Source organism: Diorhabda carinulata, chromosome 2, assembly GCF_026250575.1.
Source record: "Diorhabda carinulata isolate Delta chromosome 2, icDioCari1.1, whole genome shotgun sequence".
NCBI classification, from domain to species: domain Eukaryota; kingdom Metazoa; phylum Arthropoda; class Insecta; order Coleoptera; family Chrysomelidae; genus Diorhabda; species Diorhabda carinulata.
The window spans coordinates 11,180,213-11,199,672 of NC_079461.1; the positions used below are offsets into that span (position 1 = coordinate 11,180,213).

Consider the following 19,460-nt stretch of genomic DNA (forward strand, 5'->3'; position numbering starts at 1 on the left):
TTGTTACGAGATTTGTATAACTCATAAATTATTAAAGAATATTCAAATTAAACGAGTTTATTCAATCGTAGCCATCTAAATGTATAATATTTATTGTAACTTTGGTGGAGATACTGTAAATGTAGCTATAACGGAATAACATGAAAAATAATCAGTACTTATGAAAACACAAAATATATAGGGTGATCTATTTGAAATAACAAAGTTCATTATTTTTCCGGAAAAAGGAGAGATCTGACAACAATGTAGGTACCACAATAATACCGGCAGTAGCATAAAAATTTATAAAAATCGTACAAGCTGTTCGATAATTGATAATTGAGGCGTTCCATACATAAAACTCACTCTGTATACACCTCTCGTGATCCAAATTCTCTTTTCTCACGACATTTCGAATACTTCGTTCTCTCTTCACTAACTTACGTTGGTATTTATATTGTTTAACATCTGATATAGAATATATATTGAAAAGTACTCATGTCTGTGACAAAATTTATATATTGTGAATATTTTTTAGACAAGTCTCGAGGTCTACTGGAGTATGTGACCATTTCTCATCAATTCTGTTCATTTAACTTTTCCTTTTTCCTCCACCTCTTTCAATGAAGACCTAGTTTTGTATCTCATCGCTACTTATTAAATTCGAGCCGTAAATGCAGGAGAGTGGCTTGAAATGTATTTTGTTTCCAGTTCAAATATTCCATATTTTTAGGTATCTTCATTTTCATCCCGTATTCAATATTATAAATGCGAGAAAATTGAATTTTTTTTTGAGAGCATACCTGTATCTATTAGAAACTGAAGAGCTTCAGAAGTTGGAAATCTAATTTATTCAAAATGCAGTCGATTTTTTGAACGGAAATTATTAAATACTAGTACTTGAGTTGAACAATAATAAAGTGAATAACCGAGTGAGCTTTTTCCATTCACGATACGAAAGCTCACTTTTCAATTAAATTTAAAACCAAAGGATTCTCCAGTTCCAAGTACATTTATTATTTCTATATTGTAACGGGGATGTTACGATGGTCTGCGGATTAAACATTTTTTAGGTGATAATGTTTGAAAAGGAAAATGGCATTCATGAAAGATGTATAATAACTTATGAATTTCGAGCTACTAGACTTAATAAATATAATTTCTCAAGAGATGAAGTGAAGTTGAATTCTGTCAATTCTTAAGGTGAATTTACCTCTGTAACATAAACTTTTTCTCTAAGATACGACCAAACTGTGTAATCCAAGGGACTAAAATCACATGACCGAGGATGCCAATAAATAGGACCAATTACGACACCTTCTATCAAAGTGCGGCAAGCTCCATCGCGCATAAAAAATAGGGATCTTCGCTCGCTTAGGGTTAAGACTTCTAATATCGAGGTACATCATCATTCAAATTACCAGGTAGAATTTGATATACTATTAATTTGTTACCTAAAGTTGCTGCTGAAACATTAACTTTAAATGAGTGTTGATAATGTGATACCCTTTTGACAAGTGGTCTCATAAAAGTCGCTTCGTCTAACTGTTGGAGTTTGATCATATTTTCTTATGAATAGTTCTTGTTGTTTTTGGCTTACTAGAATTATGTTTTTAGGTTTCACATTTCCAGTTTCTCGACAACTTCGTTCAATGGCTCTCAATCTATATATACTTGGTATGTTTCTTCGAGAAAACTTTTCTGCATAACGCGTATCAGCTGCACTAGAGTTTCCTAAACACTCACCTAAAGTTAATAACATGTTAGTATATTCAAAATTTTAGTACATTTTGATTAGCAATATCTAATTTGATAAATAACAAGGTTTCAGAAATGTTATTATTATTGAATCAACGTTATAATTATCAATGAATGACAGTTTTTCATTGCAAACTCAGAGAAATTGCTATTGCCGTGTAAAATTCAAAGTTAAATAATTATGTGTACTCAACTAGTGGGGGCCTAAGTATGAAACAGACAACAGTTTGAGTAAGAGAACCGCAATACATGATCATCAAATTATTATGTGTTTCATACATAGGCCTCCAGTAGCTCAGTGCCTATTCTTATTTAAATTTAACAAGATCCTATACTGATCAGACTGGATTTGTTTTGTGAAACGTTACAAGAAACGGAAGGCCTCAGTCCTAATTGTTTCAAATCCGTTTTATCGAAGGGATCTCATTTACGCTACAAAGAATTTTCAATTCACATAATGGTTACTAATTAATAATAATAATAATGATGATAATAATTAATAACTTTATCAATACTCTATAAGAGTAACGGTTATTACTTCATAATTTTCACATTTTTCTTCGATGCCCTTTATCTTGAATAAGGATATCGTTACTAAAATTATTTACTGAGCAAACCCCAAATATGTTTTAGTTTTCTATCTATCCTAGAGACAAGAACCCTTGTTTTGAAACACCTGTATATGTGAGAGCTTATTCCACAAATCAGTAGATCAAGCACAATAAAATTAACAGATATTTGGGTTGATGGGGTTACAAAATAGGTTATTAATACCTGTATATGCCAAATGATATAATCTATAGGTACTCGTACGTTAAACGTAACTGTTTCTATTTTATTCATCCTCCAGGTATATTTCACAAATCCATAATTACGCTTCGAACCAATTAGAATTAATTGATTTTTGTGTTGATGTGACCATAGAATAGGCAAAATGCTATCATTAGTTGTTACAAAACCATTTAGGGACAGCATATTTATGATGGAAATAATGGAACTAATAGTAGGAATAATTTTATATTGTACTCTGCTAAATGGAGTTAGGGACAAGCTGTTGTAATTTATTATGGAATAAATTGGAATTTGTTATTTAATAATGTAAGATATTCTTTATAAAAAGTAACAAGTTAATGATTAATCGTCTGTGACCTCTGTGACATCTGAATTTCGATACCTTGGTTTATTCAAATCACATTTTTTTTAAAATAAAAACATTATAATTTGGAAACCAATAGTTCATGTAAGATTCTCGCTTTTTTTCACAGCACGAACTTCATTTCAAGCTAATTTGAATCACATACTACTTTAGTAAGTTGACGTATTGTTACGAACAAGCTAGCAGCCGGCCCTGTCCAGCTACAATGGAATTTTAAAATTCAGTGAATTCATGCGGCGCCTAAGATCTGTTTTTTTTATAAATGAGGACGCGCCTTTGATGAACTTTTTATTATAAAAGATGGTTGATTACAGTATTTTAAACAGTTTAAACATTATTATAAGTTAAGTGTATTGCATAGTGTGTAAGTAAATTAAGAACGTAAGAGACAGTGTTGATTAATTCACCCCACGAATAGAGTGTATGTAAGTACGAAAACGTTACAATATGTCTTAAAACTATTGAACTCTTATATAATGTGAATAAAGCTTATGAAACAAGAAACTTTTTTTATTACACTCACAATTTAACAACAAAATCATTAATTATGTTAATTCTGACTCCATAAAAGAGCTAAAGCGTTAAGCATTTCTTGAAATTAAATGTATAGTTGATAGTTCTTCACTGTACAAAGAGTAATACGAAATAGAAAGTGAGAGGTGGCTTTGAAAGCGTATGCATTTTTCTAGAAAACTATCTTTTCTATTAGAATCTATGGTAAGAAATCACTCAATTTTGTAAAAAATGGAAATTTTAAGTTAAGTTCGTTATAGGCCTCTTGCCGTTCTGCTAATGCCGAATTAAGGCAACTAGAAACATATTATTTCCAAAGTAATCACTCGCAGATGTTCCAATATAATCAGATTTACCATCAAATCCTTTCTATACGCTTAATTCCATCGCCATTTCTTTGAAAAACTTGAAACTCTTTTGTTCGCCTCTTCCAAACTCATCTTCTTATTGTGAATAATTTTGTTAATTTTTTCAATGAAAATAAAAAATTGCTGGACAAATTTGCCGCCCCTGAAATCTGCCGTCTTAGGCTACACACTACTTAGCTTGCTGATAAATCCACCACTGATATAATAATAGCCATTAAAATTATAATATTGTCATTTAACAAAAATCAATATAACGTCATAACTCTGAATTAGGATACCTGTATACATTTTCTTCGCATATATGAAATTGTATTTGGAATTTAAGTTTACACAAATTCTCTCACAAAAATGATACATTATCATGAAGTAAATAAACGGTGTTTTGTTGGTCGGTGTATATCATCCAAAATAACCACCCATATTTTCACTAGAGCTTTTCTTGTCCTTATTATAAGCAACAACGCTCACAAAGGGTAAATAAGCAATTGGTATTGCCAATAAATAACGGAACTTTATTATTTTCATTTTCTGCACATGGGCAAAAATATGAGATTCTTTATAGCGACTATGTCATATAAAAGCTTGCGTATTGTGTTTCTACTCGGTCAAGAAATATTTTGCTTTGTTGACAACATTTATCGTTATGGCATTCTGTATTTAATTTTTCAGAAGTATATCACCAATTTCTCCTTACGGTCAGGCCATCACCGGAATATGAAACATTCAAGTCACGGAAAACCGCTCATATTATACCGTAATGTGTGATAGGGCTCCAGTTTATTGTTCAGTTAGAAATGTTTTCTATATAGGCAGTCATTAAAGTATGATTTATCCTGTTCATCATAAAAATATATTGTGGTTCTTCCACAAGGCTGTTAAAGCATGTTAACCATCAGTTTTAAGTGCACAACTACAAGTTTTCTCAATGCGAACAAAACTTGAGAGAACAAAAATAAGTACATGGACAAACAACTTCTAGCTACCAAAAACTAGCGAATTGAAAGCAACATGTGGCGTGATCCATGTTTTAGATCTATTTTTGATATATTGATTCTCATACCTTCAAGTATTTCCTTGTAGATCACACTTATTCCCCTGAATTTGACAAAGCCATACTCCACTAACAATTTTGATGATGAAATCCGGATCTCATATTTTAATGACAATGAAACGTTGACAATCGACTGTTTGAACCAACAAGTATTGTTACCAACTCCCCCACTGACATAAACCGGGAAACCGATCCTGTACATATCGAAGCTAAAGTTTGGCGGGCGAGCTGGGTGTTTTTTTTATGATCTATTTACATTCTTTTGTAACTGTTCTCATAGAGATAACTTGTAAGAAAGTATACTTGTTTGTTTACTGCGATTTCAAGATTTCCGATCTGAAAATTACAGAAGTCTAGCAGATGGCATAGTGAATACATCTGGACAGTGAAAAGTGAAAACAATTGATAAGTAAAGTGTGTAGATAAAGTGAAGTGTGTATATAAAGTAAAAATAAATAAATTAAGTACGTAAAATACTCCATATAAATACTGTTCATATAAATGAGAGTCATCACATTACAGTGTGTTCATTCTTTAAACTTTTTTCAAAGTTGAAGGACGCTCCGATAGTTCCATATCCTCAATTGACATATTTCCACTTTTCAATCGTTCATATCGTTGTAAAAAGTCTACAACATTGTTCCATTTTCATCAGAGAGTTTCTAACAATTCCAAATATCAATGCGTTGTTCAAGCGACACTAGTAACCGGAACGGGGTCCATACTAGTTATTGTTAGTCTACACACTTTTTGGTTAATCGCTGAATATGTACGCATTATCAATTCTGGTATAATAATTACGGTGATTGTATTGGGTTAAATGAGTCAATACATATGTTGCAGCATGCTGCTACCACGAATTTTCTGCTTCATTGGTGATTAACTTTTATGACTAACAAATAAATTTTGTTATTGACCACATTGAATTGGAATATTTATATAAAATTGCAGTGGTACAAAACAAAAAGGGGGTACATACATATAATGTTTTTACCACACTTTATTCAATGTTATGGGCTCCCTACAAATATTTGCATTTACATGATTCATAACGAGGTAATCAAACAGTCTTAATTAAAATCTCTCCATTGAATCCCTATTTGAATTCCCTTTCATATGTATCTTTGTCCAGTTCTTAATATGTTACTACAACAATTTTATTGTTAAAATAAAATAGAGTTGACATAGTATTGTAACTAAAATAAGTATGTAATACCAAATAACTAGATCAAATGACTGTATTAAACAAAAAAATTTGTCACAATTAATAAATAAGTCTGCTTTTTATTAAAATTTCCACTTATTGACTTCACATACCTTTTTACAATATGTGATTCAATAAAAAAAGTTTGAAATATTTAAAAATATTGCTTCAATTGATGGACTTCCATTTCAAATAGAATTTTGAATTTTTATCCTTCTGTTCATATAAATGAGAGTCACATTACAGTGTGTTCATTTTTTGAACTGTTTTGAAAGTTGAAGGACGCTCGTATTTTCCAATACCTCGATTTTATGAATCTTATAACAGTTTTTTTGGAGAAGTCGTTAGTATTACCATTTAGTCAAACGAGTCAAATGTGAAATAGTTTTGATAAATTAATGGCAGGTAAGTTAAATCTCATTGGGATGAATCGTTCAAAAATAAACTAATAAATTTCCACTTTAATAATAGTTACGTTTAGTCTTGTATGAAAAATTTTATGAAAAATTGGAAACCATACATTATTGAAAATCCACTGAAAAATGAAAAATATAATTTCCAGCCTAAATCTTGGTACAATTGATATCTAGGAATAATTTTCATAATATATATACTAATATTACTATTAATTTGCAAGACGGAATTTCTCAATTTCTTAGTATCCTTCCAAAGTGAGTCAGTTTTGGAGTCATTTGATAATTCAATTAGATTAACACCAATGGATTCATTTTTTAATCTATGATTTGGAGTTTGAGATTCTGGATAGCCAGGTTTAGTATCCTTGTGTCTGCTGTATATCTAGATTATTCTTATGAACATTAAGTTTCCTTATTTCTCTTGAATTGTTTTCAATTGTTCACAATTTTTTAGAGGTGCATCCAAATTCTCAACATAGTTTAAACTTCACTTTCTAATGATTAGCTGGAATAAAGTTGAAATTTTTGTCATGCAAATCGCCCAACTAGCAGAACCAGTTTTATTAACGAAAAATAACCGTTTACATAACAATTACATAACAAAAATACTTAAAATAATTAGAAAAACGTTTAAACTTCATATAAATAACTAGCATTCATCTGAATAGGATTTTACACGACCGTTTTATTGAGATGGTCAAAACATTCACAAAATAACAATTATATAAAGCTACTGTAGCATCATAAGAGAACTACTTTCTAGCTATTTTATTATTTTCATAAGCCACTACTCAGTTATTATGCATCATGGGGTCTGTAGACTGAAACGTTATTTTTCTTTCACCAAATTTCAACACCAAATCCAATTTACCGTGGAACACGTATCTAAGGTAATTCCAACTAAGCCGACCCCCTATTAAATATATACAAATTCAATTAATGACTTTAATCACTTTCAATGACAATTTTTCCTGCAAATGAACAAGTAAAATAATATATAATCGTGAAAATAATATGGTAATCAAACAAAATTGTTTCTTGTACCATCATCCCTAATTATTTTACTGTGAAATAATATGGCTACGTGTAAGTTTTGTTCTCTGCCTCTAAATAACCCTTAGACAACTTGAACGACCTAATTTGAGCTCATTATTATTTTTTTCTCAGTAATTCATCTCATTCAACAGTTCGGTAAGGGACTCAAATGACACTATCACTGATCCTTTCTTTTTCTGCTGATTTTATTGTCGCATTATAAATCGATGAACCAATTTAGAAATGAAATTGCAAAAGGTCGTATAAAGTAAATATAAGGTGAGTAGATACTACAGATATAATAAAGCTGCAATATTATATCAAAAAACTTCAATAACTACGTTTATTTATATATTCCCACGAATCTCTTCAAAGTTATGAGAATAGTTGTTTAGGCGAAATAAAACTTTCTATAGATATCTGAAGCTTCAGTGTATGAACTATCCGATCAATTGTACTTGAGGACCTATTAAATGACTTTTAAATTTTTCATTTAAAAATCAATAATGAAATTGTTTTAGGAAAACCTATAATGTTCCTCACACAGCAGTTATATAATATTTATAAAACAATTTAGCACTAAATGAATATACCCTATACAATTTGGCAATAAAAGGGTCAGCTGTGTGTTACTTGGGCACTCACGTAGAATATTATCATGAAAATTATTAAAAAATGGTTATTTTGTGTGAAAATAGTAAATGAATATAGTTATACCATAAAGTGTGAGCGTTGTAAATTTTATCCCAGTGCTCCTGCATACACTGTATATATAAAGCCCATGATTCATGGTGTGTTCGTTCAATATTTTTTTGCACATTACATTAACTTTCCAATAATCCACTGCTCTACATCAACTCAATTACTAAATAGAGGCTTTGTCAGCTAATTATCAGAAAGTGGTTCTATATAACCAATTTTCCCTCACATTTCTGTACCTATATTTTCACAATATCCTTTTCCAACTTTGTCATCATAAGCAAGTAATATTTAAATCTTTCTTAAAGACCAATTGTTCCAAGATTTATGCCAAAATATACTCAGTGCACGTTAATTGAATTTAGGTTTCATAAAAGTTATTTATTCATATAGTATTTGGTAGAAAAGATAATTAAAGTTGATAAACTATTCATATAAAATAAATAGAGAAATGAAAATATTTCCTATATGACAACATTTATTATTCAAACTTCATAATTACATTATATGAATGAAAAGCAAAATGATGAGTCTTCATAAACCAAAATTTGCCTCTTAGAAAATTGAGACATTTGTTTTACTTTGCTACAGACTTTTGCGTTATAGAATTTTTTGTTCAACTGCTGGATATTGTTTTATTTATCCCTGAATGAATGAATGAGTTTTGAGCAATAGGGTAGTAGCAGGCCATCTTATAAGCTGTTTACTTCCCCTCATTGTCGGAAGGGCTCCGAACCCTAATTATGTTCTTTATGATGGCAATCGAAAACACTTTGATGACCATCGGATATACTAGTTAATTCCAAAAATGAATATAATTGCACTTCTCATTTGTTTCCTTCGAATAATATATATATGAAAGATTTTAATTTTACAAATATACTATGCACAATCAACACAACATCCCAATTTATTCTAATACACGAATACCTAGAGCAGTTTCTCCTGTTATTCGTCGTCTTAAGCTAATTAAGAAACACCCTATTTGTTCTCCGAGTAAAATTTTAATTAAAACGAGGACACTTTTGGCGTATTCTTCACTCAAATATTAATACACGCTTGTCGTCTTAGATATTCTCTGTCGGATGAATCCAAAAGTAGCGTTACATAATTCTCTATCCTAACTTTGAACGCAGGATTTATGCACTACATTTTCATAATAAGATTATATGTAACTTCATAATTACTAATCCTTCTTAACATGAAATTCCTCCAACAGTTTTTCTTGTCATAGTACCGCGGAACTCACATGCAACAATAAATAGAATAGTAGTACTCCAGCTCTATGAAGTGTATTATGAAAAACAGTGAAAAGGAAGGATTGCAGACAAAAGATGATCAGTAGAAGGTGCTAGTTTTCACATTTCTCTATCCACGTTTCTTACGACTATACTGCAATATGAAATGTCAACCATAACTATGTGATTTTGATTAAAATATCTTATTTCTTCTTGCTATCAGGTTATCATAATTTATCATATTTTAATAGTGGTAGGAAAAGTTCAAATTTCAGGGAAATTAGAAGACAAATATTAAATAGGGGATAATAATAATGACAACAACAATTTTCTTTCTACTCTCGAGGTAATGATAAGCCTGAAATATGGAAATAAGCTGAAGATCGGGTTGATAATGGAAAGTCGCATCACAAAATTGGGAAACAATATTTTCATTCATGTTAAAAAATACATCAAATAATTGAAGAGAGTGTCTCAATAATCAAAATTTATTGGTAGGGCTTTAAAATGGCCTGTGAGGAGTCAATAAAAAAACGGGTTTCAATAAATAAATAGCTGTGATGTGAGAGTTGTGATATTAATAATTGGAACATTTCACTTTTCTGAGTTTAGAGATGTTGTTTGAAATGAAATAAAGATAAATTCACAATTCTATTTTCATGAAAATTCACTTCATCTGCAGAAACCACATTTTTTTAGGCAATTGGTTTAATATTGGGTGCTTGAACAAAAAGTTACACTTCTTCGGAAATCACGCTCTAATAATTCTTGAACGTGCCATTATTTGAATCAACATTAAGATAATCAATATATGTTTCAGTTCAAATATGAATCTCTATTCAGTAGTGCAACAGTTTATTCCAAGAAGTACAGAAATTGATAATCCAAGTGAAAACGAATTAGGCTTGAACTTCTTGGCAATAAATTGAATGTATCTCGTAAAATAAAGTTTATTATAGTTTAGTCTGGGTAAGTTGTTACGAATTATTATCATATTCAACAGTATCCTAAAATTTAATGGTTTTTCCTTAAGATTAATTGAATAATGGTGGAACGCTTCTTTAATAATACATCATGTTTTCTCACATTACTCACAATAGAATCAGAAAAATACTACAATGGTGGAATTTGTTAAGAAATGTTATAAAATTCGAACAAATCAATTTCCGTATTTCGTAAAAATCATATGTGCTCATATGAAAACAAATTGCTACAGTGGAAATTCACTACTCTCACGTTTTTATAACCATGTTATTTATCAAATTCAAGAAACCTAAGTTCATCTTTGCAAATTCCCAACTTAACAGTTAAAACATCAAAGTTTATTCCATTATTTATAATGAAGCTGAGCTGCTATAAATAATAAACAATATTTGTATTCACAAAATGTGTAGCTGTAGCAAGAAAAAATCGTCCAAAAGTTTCAGTACCAAGCGAAATATCTGCCTGAATATCAAGTTTAATTATACAGAAAATTTGTACTTCCTATTCTCGAATATTGAGTTGAGGTATAAATCTGTGAAATTAGTGCGAATTTTGGGATTAAAGCTCAGACAATACACTAAGAAATGGAAACTTAGTTGTTATTCAGTGGAAACAACATGACGGATTTTTGATGCCAGTGCTCTCGACGGTACGTGGCAGAACTAATCTATTTTCGCGGTTCATTTAAATTTATAAAACAGAATATCTACTGTATTCTATGTTATTTACTTCTAAGAAGTTCTGGTTTCGCAGTTTCCTGAATTTACAATAGAAAACATCCTAGAACCGGGACACATCTATTTACGAAAAATATATACATACATTTCCAACTAAACCAAGAAAAATTGATTACAATATATTACAATATCAGATTTAAAATGAAAACTGACAAAATACTGATTTTTCTAACAAACAAAATGAAAAGTGTAATATGTAAATAAAAACCAACCAGAAATGGAACAGTAATTCAGTGATCCAAATAACATAAAAGTTTGTTAAATAATATAGAAAAGGTTCAGTTAGTCGATCTCTCCACCAATAGCTATATCAATTTATCACAGTTGAAATGAGAGGTTTTGGAAACTTCTTTTGTACATAGAGAGTTTTATACTGTACAGTCCATCTTTTTGTTGTACTTTGTGTATACACTCAAATGTTCCAATTTCAAACATCATCTACAATGTCTTCAACTGCTCTTTTTTTTTCAAACTGTTTCAATTTTAATAATTTGGCTATTGTATTTCGATGAACTTGATACATTTCCATTTCCCCATGTGTTAAATTGTTCTTACTAGTTCCAGCTGCAGTCAAAAAAATCGATATTTGATTGTCAAAACTACTCATTCTCTATTCAACAATAGAATCTGAAAACTCCAATGATTCTTCTGTAGGTAAATTGCAGATGTTAAGGTATGAACACTCGGACTATAAACTTGATGCTCGTCGACGAATATCAGTGTCTACTATAACTATATATGAATATTCTTAGTTTACTATATAGTCATGAAATTTGACGTTTTGGAAAATGATGAAAATGTTCATTTACCTTGACAATTGATATTGACATTAATGACAGCTTTATATTATACTAGCGCCACGACTGATAAATGGCAGAACTAACTTTGCCTTGCCGAAATTTACATGCAAGTTTATCTTTTTATTTGGTATGTTTTGTGGATTTTAGCGACTCTTTAAAATACCAGCGAAAATGTGGCATATTGTCAAGGTGATGTAGGCTACAGGAAAAAAACCAAAGCATTGCTTTAAAAATGTTAAGCCTTTGAATAGAGGGATGAATTGTGTTCTGAGCTTCAATACCGTCTCAATAAAAGTTATTTTTAAATTGACTTTCCCGATTCACGCAGTTTTGAATTCAGGTGTCTAGAGCGTCTTTTCTAATTCACTCACAGAAGTCACTAATACAAACCTAAATCATTTTCGCTATTTTCTAATTTATACTAAGTTTAAAATTGCATTTTGGTGGCCAGCATGGTCAACTCGTGTACATCGTTCATACATCTTTCCAAGCCTTCCTCTCATTATTTCAAGGCTTTTCCTGTATTTCCAATTTTCTTCAGTCTCAATCTTGGGATATCGATGTGCATAACTCGGACTATTTCTTTGGAGGTCTGCCTGCTGATTATCTGGGGGTTGGATTCTCCTTGAATAGCCGATACTCCCTCATTATATCGACGTGAGCTTTCCACTCACGTCATCACCTATGTATCCATCTAACTAAATCTGGTATCTAGTGTCGCAGGCCTGTCTTATATCGGAACTACTTTTTCTGTCACAGAGAGTTAGTCTTCTATCATTGTTGTTTTGATCTATTTGTATCTGCTACCTGGATAGATTAATATGAGATATATAGTTGTGTCATATATACACGTCTTGATCGAAGTGGACATGAATTTGTTGCTCCATGTAAGATCGCGAAACTTCCTGGGATTCTGGCGGCCTTGTTGACTTGTAAGCGTGCTCACTCACTCACTCGATGTTTCTATTGCTTAATGTTATAGTTTCCAGATAGTGGAAGTTCATTACTTGTCCTTTTCAAGTAAATCACTGAATGTTCTCCTCATGTCACTTTCAAACAGCATTTTTGTCAGGGTTTCATCCTTACACTTCGCTCTGGTATAACTGAAAACTACTAGCTGTAGATATTTTCCATTGATACTCTCCCCTTTCTCAATTTTGTCTTAAATAGAGGAAAATTGTTGTGCTGGTCTTGTTATACCATATTTCTCTCAAAATTACTCCTGTAATTCATTTAATGAAATAATCGATCAAAATTCACTGTATTCACCATCGTTCTCTGCCACTAGACATGCTTTAGCGATAAGGCAAGTAATCCATTGCTTCCCTTTTTTGGAAAACTTTAATCTCAAAGAACTTTGAAAATATGGTTCTAGTAATTTTGGTGAGAGGAAAGATTTTTTTAAACAATATTGTGATAACATCGTCCCAATGCTTCCAACATTATATTGTTTTAAGGGTGCATTACTCTTGCTATATAGTCCACGTTACATTTCTTCCACCTCTCTTTCATTTCATAGAAGTTGCTCATCCAATAAAACTCTTCACGGATTCCATGGAGGCTGCTCTTCACTCTCGAATGAAGTAACATTTGAAGTATAGTTAATTTCAGCTTACAAACCGAAATGTCCATGGTTGAAAATTATACATAACATTTGATTCAAACAAGTTTCCACCAAAATTGAAGAAGCGATATTTCAAATTAGAGGATCAGTCGTTCACCTCAAGGGAAGGAGAGCGTAAGTAGTAGTACGTACTGCGTCGACGGGAAAACGTTTTTTGTGTTACTCTTTGAAATCACTTCTTGCAATATTATCCTTAGGATCTTTATAGAAAACTTGTATCAAATCACAAAGAACATTTGTTGGAGTTTGTATGAGATTTAACATTCTTCTAACTACAGAATGTGATTATTCTGAAAAAACAGATGTGAGGTACTACTTATAAAACGTATAGTAATTGACACAAATGAAATATAATTGTATTAAAACGTGCTGGTAGGAAGATTATTGTTGCGTAGTGAATTTTTGGATGAAAATCTTGAATAACGTGATGTTGCCAGTTTTAAGATGATTTATTCTTACAATGCGTTAATGAGTAACAACATGGTCATCGTATCGAATAAGTATGAAGCAGTCGCTCATTGGGATGAGCTCCTATACAATGTTATCAAGTTTGGAAAATGATTAGAAATTATGACTGATGATTCAGGAATGAAATATTGATGTCGCTGGATCTAAGGAGAAGAAACTGTGTAGAAATTAAATCTTATTATATTGATACATTATCATTATCCATTTAGTCCATTTTTGACTGCACAACGTTCTTGAAACTTCTTTTTCCGATACTTTCTACGTTTTATAACTTAAACTGCTTATTCAATTCAGTTAAAATTCATTTAAATAACGTTTTCCACTCAATTCACTTACAACTTTTGATCCGATAAAATTACAGTAATAAGAGATTTATATTTTCTCTTTACAACACCAGTAACCAAAGCCTGTACAGGAGTGAATTTCAGCACTAAATCTCTCGATGACCACAGGGCGTTAACATTTGTGTTGCGACCAAACATTATAGACCATGAAAGGGTATGGACCATGAAAGAGTTATATTCTCTTATAATGAATTAATTTTGGAATTTTTGCCACCCACATATACAATGATTAAAATGTCAACCTTGGTCGAATACTGGGGATATATCATTAATATATTCTAAAATATAATTTCAAATGTTCAATTGTTATTTATTAGAATACTATTATATTATACACTGTTTCAAAGATTTGATGACTCACTGAAGTCTATTGGAGAAAAATAATAAACCACAGTGCAAGTGATCAAGGTTGAAAACGACAAAGCCGATCATGTAACATCGCAATCCGTACTTAAGAAATAATTTATGGTTTCATACAGCAGATTAATAATATTGATTTTAAACAATCATACATAATTATTATCACAAAAATATACAAGGTAAACATGAAGATATGAAGTAAACACATTAATTTCAAAGTTAGGTATTAATGAAATTCTAAATTTTATTTATTATTTATTTATATCTTATTGCTAACACCAAGTCTTGTGAATTGTAAGGTGGGGTTCACCCAAAACTTATTCTTACGATGTTTAGCGCTTCCCCATGTTTCAACCAGGTGAATTTTTCTATTTTCTCACGAAATTTCTCGTATTCACACAATAATTCTTGCCTCTTCTAGAAATAAACTGTTCTTACATCGTTTATTATATTGAAATTACATTTCTTTCAATAAATTGAAAATCCCGACAAGTCCTTATCTTCGTTAACAACTGTTAGAACTGCATCCACTGTAGGTAGATTAAATTGAAAGAAAAAAATTGTGCACAATTCTTCTAATGGCGCTCCTGTCAAATCATCAATGGAATTGTTAATTTTTTTTCTACTTTTGTGGGTCGGTCATTGAATGATTAGCTCTGTACTCACGAAGGATTCGGTAGACACTTCGGTAGAAGAAGATACTCTCGAAATATTTGCCGCTGGAAAATAACGTCATCAACTTCATCATCTATTTAAGAAAATAACGCAACAGTCAAATGTAAACAATCTCAATTGTGCGACTGATACAATCCCATTCCAATCCGAACTGGAGCGAAGTTTATCAAATATGAACGAGTATAATCATGATCGCAATTATTTCATCCCATTCCTACATTTTTATATGAATCGAAAGAAATTGACGTAAACTCGTCATTTAGAAACAAATTGAGCCAATTAGAATGATAAAGATCAGTATGAAGTTTTATTTTTCAAGTACGTTTTCAAACAATTACATTCTATGTTTATTTATTATTAATTATTAACTAAACATGTTTTTCAATTCTCAACTTATCTATATGACCTCATCTGAAATCAAATGTATGAATTCCTCATTTAAGATTTATTCTTAATTAATGTCCTTAATGTTTATACTGAAGATGAAACTACAGTACATTGCAATTCAAAATGTGGCTATCGTTATTAAACTACTACTACTGTTAGGGTTCCTTCGTTCAGTATTGGTACTGTTTGAAGATTACCTGGAATGTTCCTCCACAGAAAAATCCCAAATCGCCCACAATAATTCCAAACTTCCAAAGTTTTTTCAAGACTTATTCGTTTCGTCCTACATGGAGACGATATCAATGTTTTGAGTGTAAACTAAGCCAGTGCCAAACATTACTATGTGTGGTCGTTACATTATGAATTCAAAAAACAGGTTTAATTTAAGAAAAGATCTTGGAGATGAACAGTATTATTAGTATTTATTTTCAAAATGCACTTTCACTATAACTCTTTCAATAAATTTGGCAAAATAATAAATTTTCTCAACCCTGGTTAATCAAAAACAGGATGAAATATCCAAATGATATATAATATTTTCAAATTATGATGATAATGCGTAAATGGAGTATGAGAGTGACGTATGGAATCGGTATAATAGTGAAAACAATGCTTAGAACTAGTGCAGTTTAAGTATGATTCTGTTATACAATAATTGCCGAAAATAATATAGTGTTTTTCTAATTCATTCATACGATTTCTATTCGTGGGGTGAATTAATAGACACTATCTCTTGCATTCTTAATTTATTTGAATTCCTACACTACACTTAACTTATTTATATAATTTACTTAACGCTATCACTTAACTAAAATAATTTATTCAAATTCCTCGATTACTTTCTATTTGGGTTTGTTTAGTACGACTATTTATTATAAACTAAACTTAACTGCGCTACAGAAACAATGTGAATGAACCGCCTGATAAAATAAAAAAAAATATTAAGAAACAAACATCGTCGGCACGACAGACCAATTTTAGAATTCCACTAAATTCAGGCAGGTCTGGCTCCAGGGCGGAGACCTATTCGCAATAATAATAAGTGATTCACAATTACAGCTTGTTTAAAAGAATAGTTACACTCCATTTACTTTAAACTGTATCATTTTTCACGAAACTGCCTTTTCATTTTCAATTATCAGTCCAGACTAGAGGATATTTTCTTGAGCAGAGCACGCAAGTTGATAACAATTTAAATAGACGAAATTTTTTATTAAGCTCATATTAAGTACGCTCACGGTACTTTTTCATTTATTGTTGATCGCATTTATAAGTAAGCTATAGATCAAATAATTCCTACTTTAGATGTGCACTCAAGTGAGACTTATGTTAGACAAGAAAATTATGTCGTTATGTCGTATATTATGTGACTTGTTCTCTTCTAAATGATGAAATCATAGAGTTTTTTTGTAATCTGGGGGAAATGGCTGGCCAAATACCAGAAGAGCATACCTGACATTACATGAGATTTATTCAACCTCGATCTCTCTGACTCCTGGGGATTGAGATGATCAACATTAGACTGAGGGCAGAAGTGTAAGCATATCTATGTCAGACAATCGAGGAGCACCCTCAACCGACTTCGAGTCAACTAAGAACATTTGCAACAGAAAAATAATTAGCCATCCGATTCATCACATGCAACGTATTGCTTCAACAGATCCAGTTTTTCTATCGTTTTTTCATTGGACAGAGAAATGAGTCCCATATGATTATCTAAACTGCGTCATGGTAATATCCATATAATTCTGAGTTAACATCTTGAAAAAGCGCTGTGTTTTATGAAATATACACGTAATTGTTCATTTGAAAAACTGAAATTTGGACATAGACTGTTAATGCAGAACTTTATTCTGATCGATTATCTACATAAAAGGTTTATTTCACAATACGACAATGAAAGGCAGATTGACCACACTGGATAAGATGAAAAATTATTGAATTAAGGTGGGAGATACAGCCTTGCCTGCCATACTCGCCCGATATCATATCTTTGGATCTCGCTCCAACAACTTCTTAACGCCAAAATCGATTATTTATTTATTGGTTTGAAGTTAATAAAAGCGATATCACTTTCCAGTCCCCCCTTTTTATATATATTATTTTATTACTTTGTTCATCTCAGCTAAACATTTCATTCATTTGATTCATAACAGTTTTATCCATTCTATTTGAGTTGCTTCAACTTATTTTTATCGAATCAATATGATATAATCCAACTAATTTTTTCTTTTTTTTACAGTTCCTCCTCGAATACACTATGTTACTTCAAACGGTCGCGTTGAAGTGAAAAAAGGTTCTTCTGTGAAACTCGAGTGCAAAGCATCGGGAAATCCGCCCCCGAAAGTGACATGGTCGCGAAAAAACAACCTTTTACCGGACGGTGTGCAGACGGCTGTGACCCCCGTTCTGAGCCTCGACAGGGTAGACCGCCATCAAGCCGGAGTTTATCAGTGCACCGCTAATAATGGAGTTGGCGAAGATGTTTCCGAACAGATTGTACTTCATGTTTTATGTAAGTATTCAATATACATCACATATGTTATATATTATTTTTCATAATGGATACCATGAATATTCTGAATCAGCTTTTTTGTCAATACTCACGTAGCCAGATTCTAAACTGCGTATTCTCACTTACACATTACAAAATTATTGTATGGATAAAAGAATTTATTCATGCATACAACATTTCTGTTTGGTATCCGTTCGTACAATTTTTCGTCCAGAGGAATGTTTTCTTGAGTAGACCAGCCTAATTAACTTGATTAAAGAGTTCATTGGTGTTCGGTAGATGTTTCAGTTTACTATTCGAGTGGTCAAATTTCTTAGATTGAATATTAGTTTGTGATCATGCTTTTGCCGATAGTATACAAACTTCAGTTATTTCTCGCACAAATAATCTTCCCTGGCTTATTTCTTTTCCTCATATAGGTATTTACATACGGAATTATGTACCTTGGAAGAGAGCTAGGACTCTTTCACAAAAAATATGATAGTTAATTCACTTCCTCACCCAATCCAAATTTTTTACACAAATTACCCTAAGCATTTAGCCCTCCTATAGAAGCATTCATCTTGGTGACAATGATAAAAACAATTGTTATATTTTCCACTCCAGTTTTTTTGTTTTATTATATTATTGAAAAATTTCTATAGTTCCTTTTTATGTCTTCACTACTCCATCGTATAAATAGTTATAAAACATATGGTAAGAATGGAAGATGAGATGAATGATTCTGCTGATTTCGGTAGCGTCCTATTGTTGAAATAACTAAGTTGTTTTATAATAAACAATAATTTATAGTAGAAGTTTCTATTGGAATTGTTTGAAAAGAAATTTTTGAACCTGTCCACAAATTACCTCACAAATAATAAAAGCTTTTCACTCACTTTAGTGATAAAAAGAAGAAAAGTTTTAGATTTTTCATTGGACAACTGTCCTGGATGCTATTTCCAATATTTTTTCATTAACAGCCTTTGTTGAAGAGAAAATAAACAATTTAAATTATTCTTATTCATATTAGATTCAACGCATTACTTCTAATAAATGGAGCAATCTGGAGAGGACTGCATAACGCTCTCGAAAAATCGGCATAACTCCGGCGACGCTCTTTCTATCAATTCAGCAATTAAAACGAAGCATATTTGAACTGTCTGTGTT

General features: G+C 31.3%; 1 protein-coding gene across 1 annotated transcript in view; it reads left to right on the plus strand.

Moving 5' to 3' along the window:
* Nucleotides 1–19,460, plus strand: part of LOC130903512 (limbic system-associated membrane protein-like) — a 1,047,744-nt gene that overhangs the window by 657,853 nt on the left and 370,431 nt on the right. The window contains exon 5 of the mRNA XM_057815654.1: nt 18,039–18,311. Within this exon, the coding sequence (XP_057671637.1) occupies nt 18,039–18,311 (273 nt within the window). The remainder of the gene's footprint in view (nt 1–18,038; nt 18,312–19,460) is intronic.